Here is a 21,026-nt window from a genome sequence, read left to right as displayed (position 1 = left end):
ACGTTCAGCTTTTCCCCGCTATTAGGTTTTTTCTTTAAACATCACCACAAAGCATCTGAGAAGCAATCACTGCTTGACATTTAATCACTCGGATTGTGTGACCACATCACATTCAGTTAATGTAAGCTAAATTCTGACTTGTCTCTGGTGATTGTGTGGCAAAATTGGATTTTCATCCGACCGTTTATCCTCCCCCGCCATTGTCAGCCATTTTAGATATATCATACCTTCATCTACATCAGACATTGACTGTGAAAGGAGGTAAACCACACCAATAAATCTATTAGTCTGAGGCTGTGATAACACCGCGTTGGAGTAATGTCTGCCAAATGCATTGTGCGCTAGATTTGCCTCATTCCCAGTAATGAGACCAAATGTGAAAGGCTGTGATCCATGAGATAACTGCCTTTTTCACTGTTGACTGGATGGTAATACTTTCCTCTCCTGCAAACAGCTGACCTCAATACAATTTCAAATGTTGAAATATAAAGAAATATATTCAGTTCACCAATGGGAAGTATTTGAAATGGAAAATATTTACTCAGTTAGATCATGATTTGTTTTTGTATTTCATATAGAACACGCAACAGTGTAATAACATTATTAATAAAAGGTGATTTATGAATATTTGTGTTTGTGTTTTATATACAATGGTAATGTATATGAACGGTTAATTTACCTTTTAACAAACCCACACTGTCAAAATATTACTTGGATACTTGGCAACAGGGAAACCATATAATGGTTTATGGTAATGTAAATATATGAGAGTCTCTTCAAAGGAATGTTACGAATGCTGTTCAATGTCAAACGTTTCTTTATTTATGTTGGAACATCATGTAAAATAAACCACTCAACACACATCATAATCTCCTCTGTGAAAACTGTAATCCTCTTAATCTTCATCGAGGCATAAACATCCAGTATGTTGTCCAGTTTTCATCCACCTCCCAGCAGATATTACATGGACGCTTTCATTCAGATTCAATGAACATTTAATCACACACAGTGCAGTTATAAACACAAAGCTCATAGTCCTCCAGAGACTAGAATTCAAAGTGTTTTAATTAACAGTTGACAGAGAACCAAAACGCATGGGACTACAGGTTGGCTGAGCAGATACAATGCTGCTTGTCCCGTGTTACACGACAGACTTGAAGAAAGGCTCACAGGGTGTGAATTCAGGTGGTCTTAGTGATTGGAGATAGAAAGGGGGTGGGTTGAGACAAATCCCTCATAATTCAGACATTGCCAGAATGGTCATTTGTCTCTAAGTAAGATGAATGAGGCGGCCGGTTGAGTGACTGGCTGATTGAACGGATTCGGGTTGTGAGGAAATTGAGTTGCCTGACCCATCGAGGGCCAACCGGGTGGGGTAGTGCAGAGCAGAGGAGGGAGACATGGGTGTAACACCTGGCCCCCAGGAAACACACAAGGCTGTTAAACCTCTGAATCATCTAGAATTATAGTATCCAACATTGTGGAGCAACTGGATATGAAAGGCGCTGTGAGAATCCTTTCAAAATGAAATGTAACAAAGTTTCATTGTCCACATTAAACGACTAATAATAAAAATCAAGTCACAGACTAATCATTCACCTTCACTAAAACTCTTGTGGAGCTTACAGTATTCTCAACGTGTTATTTCAAGGTTTGTTGTTCAAGGAAGCCTTTTATAAATATATATGACTATATTACATACAAATAGTACATTTCATATATGTGTATTTTTTTTTCAATAAATTCTTGATTTTGTTCCTGTAATGTGCTTATTAAATCAATTCTTACATGTTGTAGACAATTCCCAAATCAGAGTCCGGATGTACCTCATGCTAATGTTTCCTGATCTTGCTTTGCTCAAACTGACCATGCTTTTGACAAAATAGACTCACGCCAAGATCCATTCAGCAGTTGTTTCTGGAGCTTTCAAAATGCCTCATATGATCTTCCTCAGCAGATGGACATTTATTATAGGTGACAATTTAACTGCTACTAAATGGCCCTTCTGGAGGGATCATATTGTCAGAAATGAACTTGAAAGAGCTTTATTTTGTAATTCTAGCTAAGGTCCAAAGCTTTAAAATTATACCAAATATTACATATATCACTCAACAAATATAACAAATAGATACAGACTATAGACAGATACAGACTATAGACATATGAAATAATTACTCATATGGACCTGGGTAAACACATTTAAAACAGAATGATAGTTCATCGCTGTTGCAAGAAAAAGAAACAGCAAGCATGTGCTGCGTCTCATCTTGAGGTTGTGTGTGGCTCATTTCATGATGGGATATTTCAGTGGTGGATTACTCCGGCATGTTGATCTTATAACACATGACAAAGAATGTGGCCCTCTCAAATGACAAGCATTTCCAGCCAGTCACTCACATCCGTCAGACAATAACAACGAGGCTGCCAGTGGAGAGCTTGCAGCTTGTACAGTAAGTCATTTGGCAGTGCTGAAAGAATGTTTTAGGTGGGTCAGACCATTTCAATTCTCAAGTGGTCAACGGGCAGCGTGTGGAAGTCAGATCTTGGATTTGGATTCCTGGTTTATTGGCAAGAATGAATACTGTATTTTTCATTTTTCATCTAGTCATTCTAGCAGGTAAGAACATATTTCAAATTAAAGAAAATGTGTGTTGGTTACCTGTGAAAATAAATGTCTGTCTACTTTGCTTGAATTACTTTTAGTGTTTAAAGCATAACACGTCTCTAAAGTCTCAGTTAACTCTATTTGCATGTATTACATATTGAGACTGCCCTTTAGGTTTGTAAAAGCTGATCCATTTTAAACAACAAATCTAACAAGCACATTTTAATTCTGTGCAAACCAGCTATTTGATTGACAAGGCCATGTGTGCTGTTTTCATTTTGCTTTTCAATCTTTTGTCTGTCTGTCACTTCATGAAGTCACCTGCATAATTATATTCATGTGATTTCTTAGTTTACTGAGTTGAATGTCTGGAGAATCATTCAACCATTCAAACAACATGTTGCTGTAATATGACCTTTGTTTCAAGGTCAGCGGAAAAATGAAAGGGGACCCTGCTCTGGCTTGCGACAGATATGTAGTGGAAAGAGCATAAGAACATCTCATTTAACAACCTCACTGGGGTGCTATTGAATGTTTGAATGCAGTATTTCCAAATGTACACCCCAACTATACGCAAATACATACATTTACATACTTCGGGCCTACAGGTTTGTGCTTGAAAATAATTCCCTCATAGTTATCTCTGCTAAATATCTGGGAACTCCATTTGAGTAAGTACATGAACATATAGTATTTTTTAAATCAGCAAAACATATTTATTGCCCAGCATTTTCTAAATGTTTCCCCAAGCACACAAGTAAAAGTGGGTCAGTTACAAGTCAATGCACATATATTTACACCATAGTATGACACTTGTCACATCTATTTCAAACTCATATTAAATGAAGTATCAGATGTTCTTAAAGCGACATTCTACTTTGGCGCAACATGACAAAGTTTCAATATTGAAAAGATGTAGTAGCTTGAGGAGTACAAACATAGTGCACTGTCTAAATGCCTTCAATAAAGTAACTGTAAACAACACGCTGTGTATGGTTATTTTATTGTAGGTGCTGCCTGGGCTTCTATTGATGAAACACGTCTGGTCAAAACCCTCTTCACTGGTTACAATAAGGTGGTCCGTCCTGTCAATCACTTCAAGGACCCGGTGGTTGTTACAGTGGGCCTTCAGCTCATCCAGCTCATCAGTGTGGTGAGGTCTCATGTAACACACCATATCGCCATCTGTATTAAAGTTCACTGTCATCAACTGTCTCAACATATGTATATGGATTCACAGGATGAGGTCAACCAGATCGTCAGCAGCAATGTGCGACTGAAACAGGTTGAATAAATGTTTTTTTTTACGTTGATGAGATATCATGAAAGAAGAAGATACTTCATATTTACAGATTATAATGTCAATAATTTACTAATACAAATTAGTAAGAAACGGATTGGCCAAAATACATCATCATGCTTCTATAGCTACAAATTATAAATGTCCCAAATGTGAACAAAATTAATCCTGACGCCAAGAAATGTAAGCATATGAACAAATATTTGATTTAGCAAATGTTGAAAGTACACTGCTAATATTTCAAGAACACAACTAAGATTTGAAGAGCTACAAACAAATAATGTCTCAAATAAATCATAAAGACAAACCTATGGATCGACCACAATAATAGGCAAGCTAAACAATTAGTGTACTCAAAATAATACTTTCTGGTACCATCTTCACAGAGTGACGAGGCACAGATTATGGTCTGGTACGTCTTTTTCTGTAGAGCCAAAGGGATTATTGATCAATTAAATTGACATACAGTACGTTGCTCTACATATGAAGACCTCTTCAAACTAAATTACTGATTCTAAGTTTAGAATGGTTATCAAAACATATATGAGGTGTATCATTCTTCTATGAATTTGAAATACCACTGAAATTTAGGAAATTTAATGATATAGCAATACATGAACTCTTTCTGTAGAAAATATGATATTTCTTTAAAATATTGATCTGTACAAAATGTGTCTCCACTGTGTAGTATCACCATCTGCATGATGTTTTCTGCTCACAAAATAAAACAGTTATCATAATTGAAGTGCTCTCCATTGTTCTATGTGTCCTTTTCTGTTTTTTTCCAGCAATGGAAAGATGTGAACTTGCAGTGGAACCCAGAGGATTACAGTGGCATCAAAAAGATCAGAGTTCCCTCCACTGACATTTGGCGGCCTGATCTGGTTCTCTACAATAAGTAGGTTATGTTACCAGGCTATATTTGATCCATGCCACATCCATTTTTTTAGGAAACTTGTTTTTTCTTCATTTCAATAAGCTTTACATGACTGTAAGCATCCAGACCCCTATAAACAATTAACACACCTATCAGTAATGTTTTCACTCATACTTTCCTATATCCAGTATGCAGCATGTGAAAGCTCAGATTTCATTCGGCTAAATCTGGACTCTGCATTGACTCTCCCTCTCACCATATGCTGCATCTGACATGTTGCTTTTTCCCCCCTGACAACCAGCTACGCTGTTACAACTTGTGCCAAGCTGAGCGCTGGTTGGCTGGGTGCGAGACCAGCACTGACCCCTCCTCAGGCACTGATGTCCCCTTGTGTTAACATTTAACGTATTATCTCCCTGTTGATGCTGTCGGTGGTTTTCTGTGCCCGCAGTGCTGACGGAGACTTTGCCATCGTTCACGAGACCAAAGTGCTGCTGGAACACACAGGAATGATCACATGGAACCCGCCGGCCATCTTCAAGAGCTACTGTGAAATCATCGTGCTGCATTTCCCCTTTGACCTCCAGAACTGCAGCATGAAGCTGGGTACCTGGACCTATGATGGAAACTTGGTCGTCGTCAATCCTGTAATACCATTAAGACCTTTTCTTTAGAGGAATAGTTCTATATTTTGGGAAATGTGCTTCTTCGCTTACTTCCAGAGAGTTAGATGAGAAGAACAATACCACTCTTATATGTCTTCATAATATAAGTCTACATACAGCAGCAAGTTAGCTTAGCATCTTAGCATCTGCATCAAGAAGAAACAGCTAGTCTGGCTCGTCTGCCTACCAGCATCTACAAATCTCACTATAGCACATTATATCTAGTGTGTTTCATCAGTACATACAGAAAAGGGGGAAACTACATATTAGTTTTTTAGTTTACATACAGTTTTATGAGGGCTTTTGTGCAAGACCATTTCGTGGCCAGCAGCAGTGACTTTTTTTGTACTTCCATAAAAACCCACAAACAGTGCAGTTTCTGTGTTAATTCAGGCTGCACTCCTTCATTTTTAATACTTCTACCTACGAAAAGTTGACTTCACTTAACTTGTATTAAACACCACTAACGCAAAATACATAACAAACATACTTATTTTAATCCACACCATGATTTTATCCTGAACCTAGCAAAGTAGTTTTCTCGCTTAAACAAGTGCACTGAACGGTCGAGTAACTGGGCATTCATAAGAGAACGCACTAACAAATACTCTGTGGAAAATATACCATTGAAAATATGTTGGTTAATTAATGGGTTGTACCTTTTGACCAAGCGAGGCTAGCTGCTACACCCTGCTTTCAGGCTTCACGCAAAACTAAGCTAACTGTCTCCTGTCTAGATTCATACAGAAAAAGAATGGTATTGATCTTCTCATCAACTCTAAATCATCCTTTAATCACCCTGTTTGTTGCCTTTCTTCACCAGGACAGTGACCGCCCTGATCTGAGTAACTTTATGGAAAGTGGGGAGTGGGTAATGAAGGATTTCCGGGGCTGGAAGCACTGGGTGTATTACGCTTGCTGCCCAGACACACCTTACCTGGACATCACCTACCACTTCCTCATGCTGCGGCTCCCGCTGTACTTCATCGTCAACGTTATCATCCCCTGCATGCTCTTCTCCTTCCTGACTGGTCTTGTCTTCTATCTTCCTACAGACTCTGGTACGTTAACACAGATTGCACATTATTGATTTTCACTGGAATATAACCTTATGTATTAGTTAACAGCATAATGACATCAAGACAAAAATGAAAAAGTTATTTTTCAGATTTTCAAAAAGCATTCATCACACACAATATGTAAACACAGTAACTCATGATAGATATATAGGCCGTACAGCACTATCAATTTTACTGAAATGCAAAAGGTAACAAAGTGTTGTGTTTGATTTTGTGATTTGTGCTTCAAACGTTTTCCAATCAAACATCTGCAATCAGGAAAACTGTACTTTTAAAGCAATAGTTCAACATTTTGGGAAATAAGTTTATTTGTTTTCTTGAGTTGGATGAAAAGGTTGACACCGCTCTCACTTTTTTTGTTTGTTTAATCTGTACAAAAACTGTTGTGTTTTTTTTTAATCTCCAGAAAGTCATTTCTTCCCTTAGTAAACTGTAATATGGGTTTACAGTTCACTTTCTGTTTGAGTTTAACAAACAAGAACAAAACAGTGTGTTTTAGAGGTGCTAGGAAGCAGATTGTTTACCTTTGGACATGCCAGGCCAGCTGTTTCCCTATTTGCCCACCACCTTTAAAACTTGTGTCATGATCCTGCTCTCCATGTTGGGGTTCATATCACGTAATGATTATTGTGCTGCGTTATTCCTCTTATTGCAATTCATTTTGTATTAGAAATATAATTTGTCATGATTTTATTGATTTAAAAGTGACTTTTGTAGTTTGTTTTGCATATCTCTTATGATAATGTGCATCTTAGTGCATCGTTGAGCATCTCATAGTACATCACACACATACTTGACCAGGCAGTTCAGAAGTGAATGACATTTTCTGTCCTCCACGTTTAAGAACTAGTTTGGGAAATTAGTAGCTTCCATGTCTGTGGGTTGAACATGAAACTACAACAAGGAAACTGTTAGCGTAGCTACACATCTTTGTTGAATGCTCTACTCTGATTGGTAATTATTGCATTCTACAGTTGTCTGCTGTTTCTTTATATCAGACTGATTTGTTTAACGCAGTTCGGATCTCCTTACTATACGGTGAGTGGAGTATTATTTTTTAGTCAAAGCAATATAGTAATTATTAGGAAACATTCTGTAAACTTTCTACATTTTCTTAATTATCTGCGCTTTCATGATATGTGAGGAAAACACAGATATGATATGATAACCAACATGTTGGACAAATCCTTGTCCCTTATTCTGAGCCATCAGCTGCTGCAGGAAACGGCATGTGTGCACATCTGGCCGTGCTCCCAGTGTGTAGGCCTGCCTCATTACCCAGAGTCCCTCTGTGTTGTCAAGTCTGAAAGCAGGGCTCTGCTTTAATGTATAATAGATCACTTGATCCCAGTTTCTCATATGACTGCTGACAGGAAAGTATGGAGGAGGAGAAGCTGGTGCCAAAAGATGCTCTCTCTGGTATAACTGCTCAGACTGAACAACAAAAACATGTCTTACATTTCACTTGTGAGATGGTGTCAGAATCTGTTTACTTGTGCTATTATTGGGTTGAAAAGCAACATCGACTAAATGCCTCACGCTCCTTAAATGTGATTTGCTGGTTTGGTTGATCAGTGCAGTTCTTGTGTTGTTGTGTAAATACTATCCTGATTGGATGAGAAGGGAAGGGAAGTATTTACTCATAGCAACAGCTCTCCCTTGTGGCAATGTATTAAGATTGCATGGTATTGGTATTGAAAAGGAATCCTCCTCGCCAGGATATTCCTCGAGTGTTCAAGAATTGACAGAACAGGTTATATTACAGTTAAGCTTATTTATTTAGCAATTACACACATACATGAAATGCATACCTAATACAAGGCCTTGGACTCAGCTCCCCTGATGGTCTGCTCTGCATACAGTCTGCACACAGCCAGCACACCCCCAGAATGAGAGTGGCCCGTTCTCTAAGAACAATGGATATTTATCCCATTTCTGTGAGACTCCCCCTTATCTGACTTTCATATTTGTCTCAGTCTTAGTAGCGAAAAAGGGAGCTGAGTCCGTCTGTAATTCAGACATCTAGCTGACATCAGCAGCAAAGACAGTCTGTCTGTATCTAATCTGTTTAGCCAAGGTCAAAAGCGACTGAGAACTTGACCAGTTACGATTTCTCAGCTTCGCTCAGCTTCGAGACACATTCTTTAGTATGAGTGGGACATCAAACTTTAGTCAAAGTAAGGCAGTACAACATATAAATCATTAAATTCTCTTCAGTATCATGAGCCAACAAGCTGTTTAAAGTGGCAGCTCCACAATTCCCAGACCGGTCTCAGGGTTATTCATTTCAATGTGTCCTTTAAAGTAGAGGATGTGTTTGAACAACACAGCATGCGTAATGCTATGTTCAATTTCTCACTAAAAAACAACTTGTCCTCTTTAACTAAATCTATATTCAATTAGAAAGATTTTGGGATGCACATGATGGTCTAAATTTAACCTAATTGTTAAGTTTATTTAAGTTAATTTGTGCCCTTACCTCGCTTCCCATTCTGTTACTCATCTGGACCCTTCAGCTTTATGCTACCTTTCTGACCGTGTCCTGACCTCCTCACTGAGAAACATTGGTTTAAATGTTGATAGATATATATCTTAGAACTGCATATTGCATGAGGTTCTCTTAAACCTTAAAAAAATGCTAGTAAGAGCAGTAACGATGTTCTTTTGTGTCTCATAGGTGAGAAGATGACTCTCAGCATATCTGTCTTGCTGTCTCTGACTGTGTTCCTGCTGGTCATTGTTGAGCTGATCCCCTCTACCTCCAGTGCTGTACCGCTCATTGGGAAGTACATGCTCTTCACCATGGTCTTCGTCATTGCCTCCATCATCATCACTGTCATCGTCATCAACACCCACCACCGCTCCCCAAGCACTCACACAATGCCGGACTGGGTCCGCATGGTGAGCACAACAGCATTGATTGAATAGAAATTCATTGTTAGAACAATCCTTAATCTTTTTTCTCTGTATTATTGTGCCATCTAGTGGTTGTAGATAGAACATCAGTTTTTTTTTTTTTACTCCAACTGCTATGATGTTCTATGTGTCCCTTGACATTGTGCATTTACTTTGTCTTTCTATGACAGGTGTTTATTGAAACCATTCCCAACATCATGTTCTTCTCAACAATGAAACGCCCAGGGAAAGAAAAGCAGACTAAATCCAGTATTTACGGTGCTGATTTTGACATCTCAGACATCTCTGGCAACCAGACCTCTTCTGTTACCTACCAGTCACCCATCACCAAGAACCCTGACGTCCGCAGTGCCATTGAAGGAGTCAAGTACATCGCAGAAACCATGAAATCAGATGAGGAATCCAACAATGTAATCTCTCTCACACAGGAAAAGTCACTAATATGATTATTTAAGGAATCTTGCTTGTGTGTAAGTGACACATTGTCCCTCTTCTCTTTCCAGGCTGCTGAAGAGTGGAAGTTTGTGGCCATGGTGTTGGATCATATTCTGCTGTGTGTGTTCATGGCTGTGTGTCTCATCGGCACGTTAGGCGTGTTCGCAGGCCGTCTCATTGAGCTGAGCATGCTCTAAAGGCTTGCGACCTTCTCATATTTGTTGCTTTATGTGACACTTATGACCTTTGTTTTTGGATGCATTCACACTCACAAATCTCTGCTTGCTCTTTATTGTTGCAGTCCTATCTAGGATTGTAAAAAAACATGATGTTCAGTATCTTCAACATATTTTATGATGAAACAGTGTTGTAATTCTTGCTTTTTTTAGGGAATATATGTGCGCAATTGAAATGTTGATGTTCATTCAAAGGAAAATGTTGGAATAATGTCCTTGACATGTTTATAGGGAACAACTGAATAAAAGGTGTTTTGTCCATTTTTCAGGAGATAAGTACAATACAATTACACATTAACTCTAATATGGCGTTTGGACTTTTTGATGATACTGTTTTTGCCCCTGATTTGTCAGGACACACAGGCTTTGTTGGCCAATAGAAACACTAGCTTTCTGAAGAACGTATGTATGTCTTTATGAAGCGGGTTCACCACAGTTTTTACTGCACTATTTAGATGTGTTCATTTTTCTGACAACTCCATTTCACATTCAAATATGAATGCAAATCATGTTCTCTTGAGTTATTAGCTCAACATATGTTTATAGTTTCCTATTCACACAGTTCGCAAACATGACGCAATGATGCTTATGAGAGTGACAGATCCAAAATAGTGAAAGTTGCATGCCGAAAAACTAAAAATGTCATTATTAAAGATGAGGGACAGTGGGCATATCCTGACAACTTATCCCATCACATTAATGCCATTAGTCATGTGATCAATAGGTAACATACATATATTGATTACTGCAGCTTTAACTAAATAAATGCATCTTTAAAACTTGATGAATGAATGATAAATGTATGACCTGTGTCCAACTTATTTTTGTTAGTTGTTTTTCCAGAAGTGAATCTTTAGATCTTGCGATCTGATTAGGAACCTGTAGGAAATCAGTTTACCTGAAGATTTTTGTTTCCCCTAAAACTTAAGATAACTTTTGTTTTACTATATCGGTATATGTACAAACAAATTTCACCTGACAATTACATTGGTTTATAAAATAAATAAATATCAAAAAGCATATAACTACAATACACATACACTACAATAATAGTATGAAACATTAGTCAAACGTCAGTCAAATAAACAACTTAGAACAATTTACCAAGCAAGTCTTCACAACACAATGAGCATAGAAGCTTTCTTGCTACTAGCATAGTTAGGATGATACGTCTATAGATATAAAAGCCCAATACATTAAAACTGAAAATTGTTACAAAACATCGTAATATTGTTGCCAAAGGGCAGCAGAGCTGAGGCGTAGAGGTCCATTAAGCCCCGCCCCTTCCCGCAGTCTATATACGCTGATTGGTTAAATCGCTGTTGACAATCAGAGATTATGAAAGTTGCTGGTCGGACCGTCGGGAACTAAACTAGCGTTTAATATCGAGGTTATGTAACACGCAGTTTGAACACCATTATGGAAACAGTTTCCTCTTAACTCCAGTTTCGACGACACCCTGACTGTCGGTTCACCATTTGAGCTAACGTTAGCTGGCTAACCGCTACTCCTCTTTCCAAGTGACTGACAGAGTTACATGAGGGGGAACAACACGACACAACACAGTACGACGACGGAGGTGAGTAACTAACTTTAATACTCGCACTGACGTTGAGATGCTCGTTTGACCAGCGAACACGAGGAGTCAGTCATGTGACGTTGTTTCGGTTTTCTGGTCGTCATCTTTGCACCAACCTCCTCCTCATTTCACACTTTTTAGTGCCATGGCACGGTCCGAGCACAGACACTGACGTGACCTCAACCCGGATATTGACATGACTTCACCCCGGGCATGACAGGTCACCCTGGAGGGAGGACCAGCGCAATGGAGGCACCGGAGAGAGCCAGCAACTTAAACGTTTCCCACGAGTGGGCAGACATGGACTCCCCTACTCCCTCGGCCAGCATGTCCATTGACAAGCTCCTGCCGGCTCTGTTGGAGTGCTTCGGGATCATATTGTGTGGGTACATCGCAGGGAGGGCGAACATCATCACGTCCACGCAGGCCAAAGGATTGGGGAGTTTTGTGTCCAAGTTTGCCCTCCCAGCTCTGCTGTTCAAGAACATGGTGCTGCTGGACTTTGGTAATGTCATCTGGCCTTTCCTGTGGAGCATCCTCATTGCCAAAGTTGCTGTGTTTACCCTCGTCTGCGTCCTCACGTTGATAGTTGCCAGTCCTGATGGCCGCTATAGTAAGGCTGGGCTTTTCTCAATATTTGCCACCCAGAGCAATGACTTTGCTTTGGGATATCCCATTGGTAAGTATGATGGCTTTAATCCTGCCACCCACTGTGCTGTGTATTCACTGCTGCCACTGTAATCATGCTGTGCGACTGTTTGCCCATCCTTCAAACTAAAATTATAATTATCTTTTGTTACACGGTAAACTACTAGTTGAATGTCACTGCTTTCAGGGCTCTCCCTCATTAACATTGTGTTTATACACAACAATACAGAGGTTGTGATCAGTTCATGGCAAAGTTGGATTCATCATGTTGTACATGCATACTTGCAGAAATATAAACACATCTTCGATCATGCTTATGCAGGTATCTTTTAGTAGATTTGGAAAGGTGTACATGAAATCTACCCAAACTGCCTAATGGTCCAATCTTGCAACAAAAAAAAAACTGTGCATTAATGGTCTGTTTGCTTGTTTCTTTTACATACGTCTGTTCATAGTCGTCTCAGGCTGTTATCAAATTAATAAACAAATCCATTTACGCTCGATTGAATAACTGACAATTATGCAAATGTGAAATAGAGTGGATGGTAATTTCATCAGTTCTTCATTCAAGTGAAGCAGAATTTATAGCAGCATCAACTTACTCATAAGCCTTTTCCCCATTTGATAATTTAGTGGTGACAATTCCAAAACCAATATTTAGTTTGCTTTCAATGAGTGACTGCATATTTGTTCCAATTACACAAACTTTCAAATCATCCCACTGTACAGAAGTGTTTACATGTACACATGTATTTAGAGTCATTTGTTTACATGAGCCTCCTTGTAGACAAGGATTGGGAGTGTCAAATATTGTTTTATACATTACTTTCTTTACTGTTTGTGTGATGCATGCTTTAACAAGTCAGATGTGCTAAGCAGGTTTTGTTGATATTGAGTCATTTGTCTTCATCCACAGTTGAGGCCCTATACCAGAGCACATACCCGGAGTACCTCCAGTACATCTACCTGGTTGCACCTGTGTCCCTGATGCTTCTAAATCCCATTGGCTTTGCCTTTTGCGAGGTCCAGAAGTGGAAGAATGGGTCAAATCAGCAACAGAAAAAACTCTTGATTGTGGGACTTGTAGTCTTACAGGTGCTGAAGAACCCTATAGTGTTCATGGTTGTCATCGGCATCATTGCCCATTTTGCCCTGCACCAGACAATTCCTTCCTTCATGGCTGAATTTGTGAATGGCTTGTCCAACTCTTTCGGGGGAGCAGCTCTGTTCTACTTGGGTCTGTCCATGGTGGGACAGTTGGGGAAATTAACCAGATCTACAGTCGTCACACTGATACTACTCACCACAGCAAAACTGTGAGTGGGAAAAAACTCCTCCACTCCTCTTGATGTTTGTACAAGAGATGATGTTGTGATATCAGGTGACCTCTTTCTAATCAGACAGGCCCTAATGTTGCGTTCACACCAAAAGCATTGTGAATATTCACAACGCTTTTGGTGTGAACGCAACATTAAGAGTGTAGAGAGTCAGCAGGTTAGAACTCCCAACATGTTGTTTTGTGCTGATGGTTTGGGTGACTCAGACATCTCCCACACCACAAGCCTTTACCAAATGGATGACATACAGAGAGGTCTCAGGAGTGTGTAGCATGTTAATAGCTAGTGTGTGGATGTAAAAATTTTGGTAGAACTGCATTTTTCAGTGTAGTGTTAACTAAACCCTCAAATAATGGTTCATGACACCAGTCTTTTGATTTGACTTTCAGGTTGCTGATGCCGCTGATTTGTAGGGAAATGGTGGATCTGTTGAACAATAGCAACGACAGCGCTTTGAACCACTCAAGCCTCTCCAATTATGCTTTTCTTTATGGAGTGTTTCCCACTGCACCAAGTGTGGCCATCTATGCTGTCTATTATAACGCAGAGCTAGAAGTTGTGAGTGGCTTACATCTACCAGCCAATCATTCATTCAGATTCTGAACTGTTCATTTCTTTGTATCTTACCTACGTTATTTTGAATTCTGCTTCCTAACAGGTAACCTCTGGGATGGTGATCAGCACTATTCTCTCTGCTCCAATAATGTATGTTTCTGCCTGGTTACTTACAATGCGCTGCATGGATCCTCAGCTTTTGATGAACTCACTGCAGAATGTCAGTTTTAATATAAGCATAGTTACCTTGGTTGCACTGGTAAGTCACAACTAGACACTTTCGTGTGACATGTGACACACTTGTTGTTGGCGAATATTTTATAAGTGACTTTTGAACGGCTGTTTTATTTTTATTATCTCAGTATGTGGAAACTGAGCTCAAAGTCATGTTTCATAATACATTTGTTATAGCATGCTCCACTTCTTAACTTTAAGCAGTTTGTTTGTTCCGTAACCTGGCATAATGCACCATTGAGATCATTTATCAGATTAAGTGCAAATACAAGGGAATATAGCTTCCTGTTAAATGTTTAAACCACAGTTGACTTAATAGGCTCAGTCATTCAGAGGAAGCTTTGGCCAAACAGATGCTTTACTAACTGACGGACCTACTTCCTCATTCATTTCTACTTTCAGTGTATCTTTGAAAGGAACCTGCAACTTATTGCTGTACACAATGACCAATCTTTTGTGGAGATAAAACATCTTCACATTTTAGTTTGTATTCTGCTGCAGTATCTTATACTGTAATTGTTCATATTTAGCGCTTCTTGTCTCATTCTGTTGAATAATTTCACAATTTATTTGCTTTTAAATAGATAACCTACCAACAATGTTTAATAATAGTTGTATTTAGCATCTCTGCAAATGTTTTTATGTCGCTGAATATGAACAATTTGAAAAGGAAAGTTTCTCTTACAGGTGTGGACAATAACTGTCATGTTTTTAAGCAAGAAATTCAAGCGGCTACCTCACATGTTCACAGTCAACCTTTTCTTGGCACAGGTAAGCACACTTGCGCATAACCACTACATGCATTTTATTATCCATTAAATTAATTGACAAGACATCTACCAGTAGGTATAACATCACATCCTTTGTATGGTATCTAGTCTCTAACTTGTATTGGGATGATCCTGTGGAAATTTGTGGTGAAAGAAGACAACTTTGTCGGGCAAATCCTGACGTTCGCACTATTGTGTACCTCACTCTACAGTACCTTTGTTTGGCCAGGTATGCTGTGTTTGCACACAACAATATAGCCACATTAACCCCACATTGATTTATCTTGGTAAGCTGTGAAATCTAAAGTTTGATTGCTAATTCTTTACTGCATGTTTTGTCGTTTTAGGTTTAATAGCACTTTCTCTTGTGCTCATAAAAAGGTTTGAGGATGTGAAAGTGTCACCAGGCGTGTTCGTCATTGCTGGCTGGGGGTGAGCCCTTTTTAAGGAAGACTGAACTCGGAAATGAAACTAAGCTAGAATAATCAGAACAACTGCCCTAAAGTAAAGTTCACATGTTGGACAGCAAAGCTTAGATTTGCATCCATGAGCAGGTATCACCTAGAACTATGAGCAAGACTACTGAGGGAGGTTTAACAGGGGGGGATGCCTCGCTTGAATGTAAATGATCAAACAAACTAATTAAATTCCTGCTAATTTAAGCTGCAATTCAGTGTCGTTCAGATAGTTTAACTTTTACATCTTGTGTGTGTAATTGTTGTCATAATTTACAGGGTTCCAGCCTTAGTAACTGCTGTGCTGCTCATTTCTGGGGTAAAAATGTCAGACACTATTGACTCTGCACTCTTTTACGGCAAACCGCAGGTAACAACATAAGTGAAAATCATTACAAAAATTCTGCCATTTAAGAACTGCTATTGAACCCCCAAGGAATTAACATAAATATCTGCATTTCTGTATGTGTGTTCTTTGGCAGATAATCTGCACTACAGTTGTAGCTGCCTTCAGTATACTACTGGGTGGGAGCTCTCTTGTCTGTCTCAGTAGAGGAAGCTGGCCCCACAGTGACCAAAGCCAAGAGGGAAACTCTACAGAGAATCTAGTGACTGAGATTGAACCAGAAGACCAGACTCTGATTGAGCCAATCACCCCATCAGGTGATCTCAACGGAGGTACTTTCTCTAGACCATTTAACAGAAATGTTCATTTAACAATTAAATATTTGTTTGATTATGTAGCCTTGATGACACTGAATAAATACCAGTTTAGAGTTTGATGATCTGCATCACATCACATGATAATCACAAGCATACAGAGGCAGTTCTGTCACCTGAGGGGCCAAAGCTTAAGTTGAAAGGAAAGGAGCACAATCAACCCTTATCTTGAAGTCGTCGACAGAAAACCGCTATGTAGGCAATGCAACGGATGTCTGATGTTCGTCACCCCACAGATAATTTTCAATTACGTGAGAAAAAAATGTTTCTGCTGTTACAAAATGTATGTCATTATCTGGAGCACCACAATATCTGAGGTTCTTGAAAAGTTAAGTTAGTTATTTAAAGTAAGCAATAAAAAGCAACACTAAACGGATCATCTCTCCATAAGTGATGCTTTCGAATCCCATGCCTTGTATTGGCTCCATGGCTTAAGGTTGTTACTTTGAAACAAGAAGTGAAGAAGAGGGTGGTTAGGTCCATTATCTTCTATTATAATAGATGCAAAGTGTTGAAGGGAAACACTTATCCATTATATGAATGTGATTTGTTTGATGCTAGGTTGTTGCAGTACGTCATGATTCTAACATGTCATTGCAACACATCAAAGTGAAAAAATATACTTAAATCACAAAGGGAAAGTTTCATGAAGCTGCATGAAAACATTCCTGTTGAGATATTCAAGCTATTATTATGCCAGCATATGACATATGAAATTCTACTATGTACCATGGAGCTATGTATCACATATTGCATTACTCGTATACTGAATTTGCTTCCAGTGTGAACTGGGAGGATATCATAGCAAAATGATAAAGAATGTCTCTCACTTTTATCACTTTGTTATCAGCGTGTCTCATATGTGACTGTGCACCACCCCAGCCCATGCCTGACATGATCACCAGCACAAATATGAACGACACTCCATCCACACTCACAGGTATTGTAATGACCAGCAACAGACATGTATTTGTTCTGACAGAATTTAGAATGCATTAAACCCCAATAAGTAAAACCTAAACACATCAGCACAGAACAACCGTGACTATTGAATAATGAAAAGCTTTTCTCTCCAGTGAATACATTCCGTATAATTCTCTGTTCTGCTGCCTCCTCCAGGTCAATGTGAGAATATCTGCGAGTCCTCAGACTGCCTGCTCGTCCAAGTGGAGGAGCGCGAACAGGTTGCAGACGGACAAGTGGGCCGTCATATGCTCTTATGTCTCCTTCTGACTGTCAGCTTGCTCGCTGTGAGGAAACCACCACCTTTCACTTCTGCAGTGACATTAAGTCAGCCTTACTGCCTGCATCATTATATTTAGTGCATCACAAACCAAATCAGACACAAATGGCTGAGCCGTGTAATTTCCACCTCACTCACTCAGTATCGACGGATGCCTTCTCCAAAGAAACCCATTAGAAGATTCTTATGTTTTGATTGGTATTTATTGGTCATAACAGATAAGAAATATATTAAATATGACTAGTTAATACCAATACATTGTGTGTAATGTGGTTAACTGGGTCTCTGTGAATCTGAAAACAAAAACAATCTGTGAATACACATTTTTCTTAAGTGTGCATTTAAAAGGTAGAGTGTGTAGCATTAAGGGGGATCTATAGGCAGAAATGGAAATATCAATGATAATTAAGTTTCTTGAGTGTATAATCTTATAAAAAATAAGAAGCATTATGTGTCCGTTACCTTAGAATGACCAGTTGATGTCTACGTATGGAGATTGTCCTCTTAACGTCGTCCGTCATAGTTATCCGACACACTTGGCGCACGGGAGAAGTTTCAGTTGGTTGTAATCTGCAACCTCACCGCTAGATGCTACACACTAGACCTTTTAAGGCAGTTCGGTACATTATCTTTTCTGTTACTGACACTTAATACATTGTTATTTAACTCAACATGTTCTACAAGTTATTTCTATCAGCAGGATTAGCTAGTTTTGCATGTGTCATAAACATAACAACCCTCTCAACTCTGACAGAACCTGTCCAGTTGCTTGTGGTTGCTCTTGAATCACGTTCCTGGACGACTCTACTTGGAGCTGCAGTTCTTTTGTGCTGTGGCCAACTATGGACAGGTTGCTGTTCTAGACACTAGCACCAACATTGTGAGCATTTATTGTCCCACAGCACCAGTGTCATGACATGTTTTCTGTCTCCAGGGTTTCCTCTCCTTTGCTCTGTTTGGGCTGGACAAACATTTGATTATACTGCCATTTAAGAAGAGGTAAACAACATACATCTGTGATACTATTGCCACACTCTAAAGGATGTTTAAAGTTGTGTTTACACACGGCATACTGTATGTATACCGTGTGTGTGTACACACACACACGCTGTACTCCATGCATTTATATTTGTTTTTTGTGAATGGTGTTTAGGTTATACAGTCTGTGGTATAGAAAGCAGCAAGAAGAGCAGCCGCAGACTGATTTACCTGAGGAAATAAAATTAACCTGCGCCCAGTTCACACAATATCACAAGAACCAGTGTTGTCATGACATTGTCAAAAAGAGAAGGTGAGAACACATCGTCTTACTCACTGCTGCTCTTGTCAGAAGTTCATGAGAAGATGTCTGAATAAACATGTGCTCTGTAGTCATTCACATCCAACAAAAATACACTTTAACCATTACTTGTATTACTATTTTATAGTGTTTGTGCTTGTGGGCTCAATTTGCTTCTACTAATCCATAGTCCTTTTGGGTGACTGCTTCTTTTAACTCTTCTAAGGTGTGGGAAGAGGACTGCGGCGGACTGTTTTCTTGGCTGTGAACTAGTGCAGTGGCTCCAGCAGGTGGGCTTGGCTCAGGACCTTGGTGAGGCGGTGCTCTATGGGACGCGGCTACAGCAGGGTGGCGTGCTGCAGCACATCAAGCAGGAACATGGCTTCCAAGACAGTCCCCTTTATTACCGCTTCATGTCGTAAGACTCAAGGATCGAAGTCCACATTGCTTTCTTTTTTTTACCAAATGTAAAGGGCATTTGAATTGAAATAAAATGACATTTACTTTAGTGAAAAAAAAATGACTTTAGGAACAACACTGGCATTTACAAAAATCCCTGCACCCAGTCTGAAAAATTGTGGCGGCACTGCCATGCACTGAGCACATCCTGTACTGTACAGCACTGCAGTGCAACAGACTTAACAATTCAAACCTAAGATGCCAGAGCATAATGCATGTTGTTGAGTTGGTCTTGAAGGGATTGTTTTAACATTTTAGTTTTTTTTTTTATTTTTTTTACAGTTAACATTTCATTCACTAGGATAATTGCCTGAGTTCTTGTGTTGCGGCAACATTGTTGCAACAGTCAATCAGGACAGGAACGGGAGCGGTCAGATGATCGTACATGTACCTGTTTAGCTTTTTTAACATAACCATTTATTTTTAGGTAAAACCTTAAAGGGGAGTACCTTAAATGGCAGTTTTAATCGCTCACTGGTTGGAACATGTACTACACAGCTAATATTTAGTGCTGTAGATAAGAGTTTAGTCAGGAAGTCAGTCTTGAAATCCAAAGTGACGTGTACAACAGACAGTCATGATTTTGTAAGATTTGCCAGTTTCCCTACTAGTTTATTTACAGGTCAAATGGTCTGTTTTCCTTGTGCTGTTTGACCCAGTTGTATTAATGCCACTGCATCCTTTAATTTGCACTAAAGCTAGTGAATATAATATTAGCATAGCTGCATGGGACTGATGGCCAAAGCTATACAATGAACAGCCAATCTTAAAGGGTGAGCCAAGACTTTGTAAGCATTTATTTCATTATATGATTTTTGTTTTGTTTTATTTTGTGTCATTTGCACAATCCACAAAATGGCTGTACTCATAAAGCAAAAGATTGGTGCAGGCAAAAATACCACTCTGAATGTATTGTTTTCTCTACAGGGAAACTTCAGAGGGTATTATCACTCTTCAACCAAAGGGAAGATGTGGTTAAATCTGCATCCATTTTTACTTTGTGTGTAGTCCATCGTGTTCTTGATTAAGTTAGTTTCACAAGTTGGTGAACTGGTAATATTGCATGAAGCAAGAGTATTGTAGCTTTGATAGCCTGCAGTTTGACATGACTTTGCACTGATACAGAATAGTGGTGACACTGATAATCAGGGCTATGTTAGTGGTATCTTGATACACAATTTAAACAACATGCCAACAAAAGCAAACTGCCTCTTTAAAAATGTAAAGTTGTCATTATTAATAAGTGATAACTGTATAAATGAGTGCCAGAACTTGGTGTTGATGCATGTTTTCTTGAAAGTACTCACGTTGACACTGGAAGTTGGGAAGATACGAGCTGCTGTAATTCAGCTTTTTCTCTCAGGTATATATAGTAATAAGTAGAAAAATAACGGCGTAATTATAATTTTGGGTAATTAAGTGCAACGTTTTGTGTTTATTATTAGTTCATGTTGAGAAAACTGGTGTAAAAAGGTTTTCATTTTAATAAAAATACAGTAGCTGCATATTTATGGATTGTTTTAAAAATAAATGTTATTAACGAACCCTCAAATCATGTCTCACATCATACATTTGTTCTTTTCTTTATTTCTGGTCAATGATTTGATGCATACAAGTCAACCTGTTAGTCAACA

At 39.0% G+C, this 21,026-nt stretch overlaps 2 protein-coding genes across 2 annotated transcripts; both read left to right on the top strand.

The window, feature by feature from the left end:
* The first annotated feature begins 2,525 nt into the window (after positions 1-2,525).
* LOC306747592 (acetylcholine receptor subunit alpha-like) lies at positions 2,526-10,879 on the top strand. The gene is made up of 9 exons (XM_079230656.1): positions 2,526-2,617; positions 3,616-3,758; positions 3,846-3,890; positions 4,694-4,803; positions 5,234-5,429; positions 6,271-6,508; positions 9,204-9,427; positions 9,613-9,852; positions 9,946-10,879. The coding sequence occupies exons 1-9, from the start codon at positions 2,575-2,577 to the stop codon at positions 10,072-10,074; spliced, it is 1,368 nt and encodes a 455-aa protein (XP_079086782.1). The 5' UTR covers positions 2,526-2,574; the 3' UTR covers positions 10,075-10,879.
* Positions 10,880-11,883: 1,004 nt separating this feature from the next.
* Positions 11,884-20,938, top strand: gpr155a (G protein-coupled receptor 155a). The gene is made up of 15 exons (XM_079231249.1): positions 11,884-12,371; positions 13,257-13,656; positions 14,067-14,235; positions 14,336-14,491; positions 15,154-15,237; positions 15,345-15,465; positions 15,584-15,668; positions 15,971-16,061; positions 16,174-16,369; positions 17,262-17,351; positions 17,531-17,661; positions 18,409-18,504; positions 18,589-18,653; positions 18,808-18,945; positions 19,160-20,938. Exons 1-15 carry the CDS (start codon positions 11,906-11,908, stop codon positions 19,353-19,355), a joined length of 2,484 nt encoding a protein of 827 aa, XP_079087375.1. The 5' UTR covers positions 11,884-11,905; the 3' UTR covers positions 19,356-20,938.
* The last annotated feature ends 88 nt before the right edge of the window (positions 20,939-21,026 follow it).

The sequence above is a fragment of the Taurulus bubalis genome (assembly GCF_910589615.1).
Source record: "Taurulus bubalis genome assembly, chromosome: 15".
In the NCBI taxonomy this organism is placed as follows: Eukaryota; Metazoa; Chordata; class Actinopteri; order Perciformes; family Cottidae; genus Taurulus; species Taurulus bubalis.
This window is presented reverse-complemented; position numbering and strand designations above follow the sequence as displayed.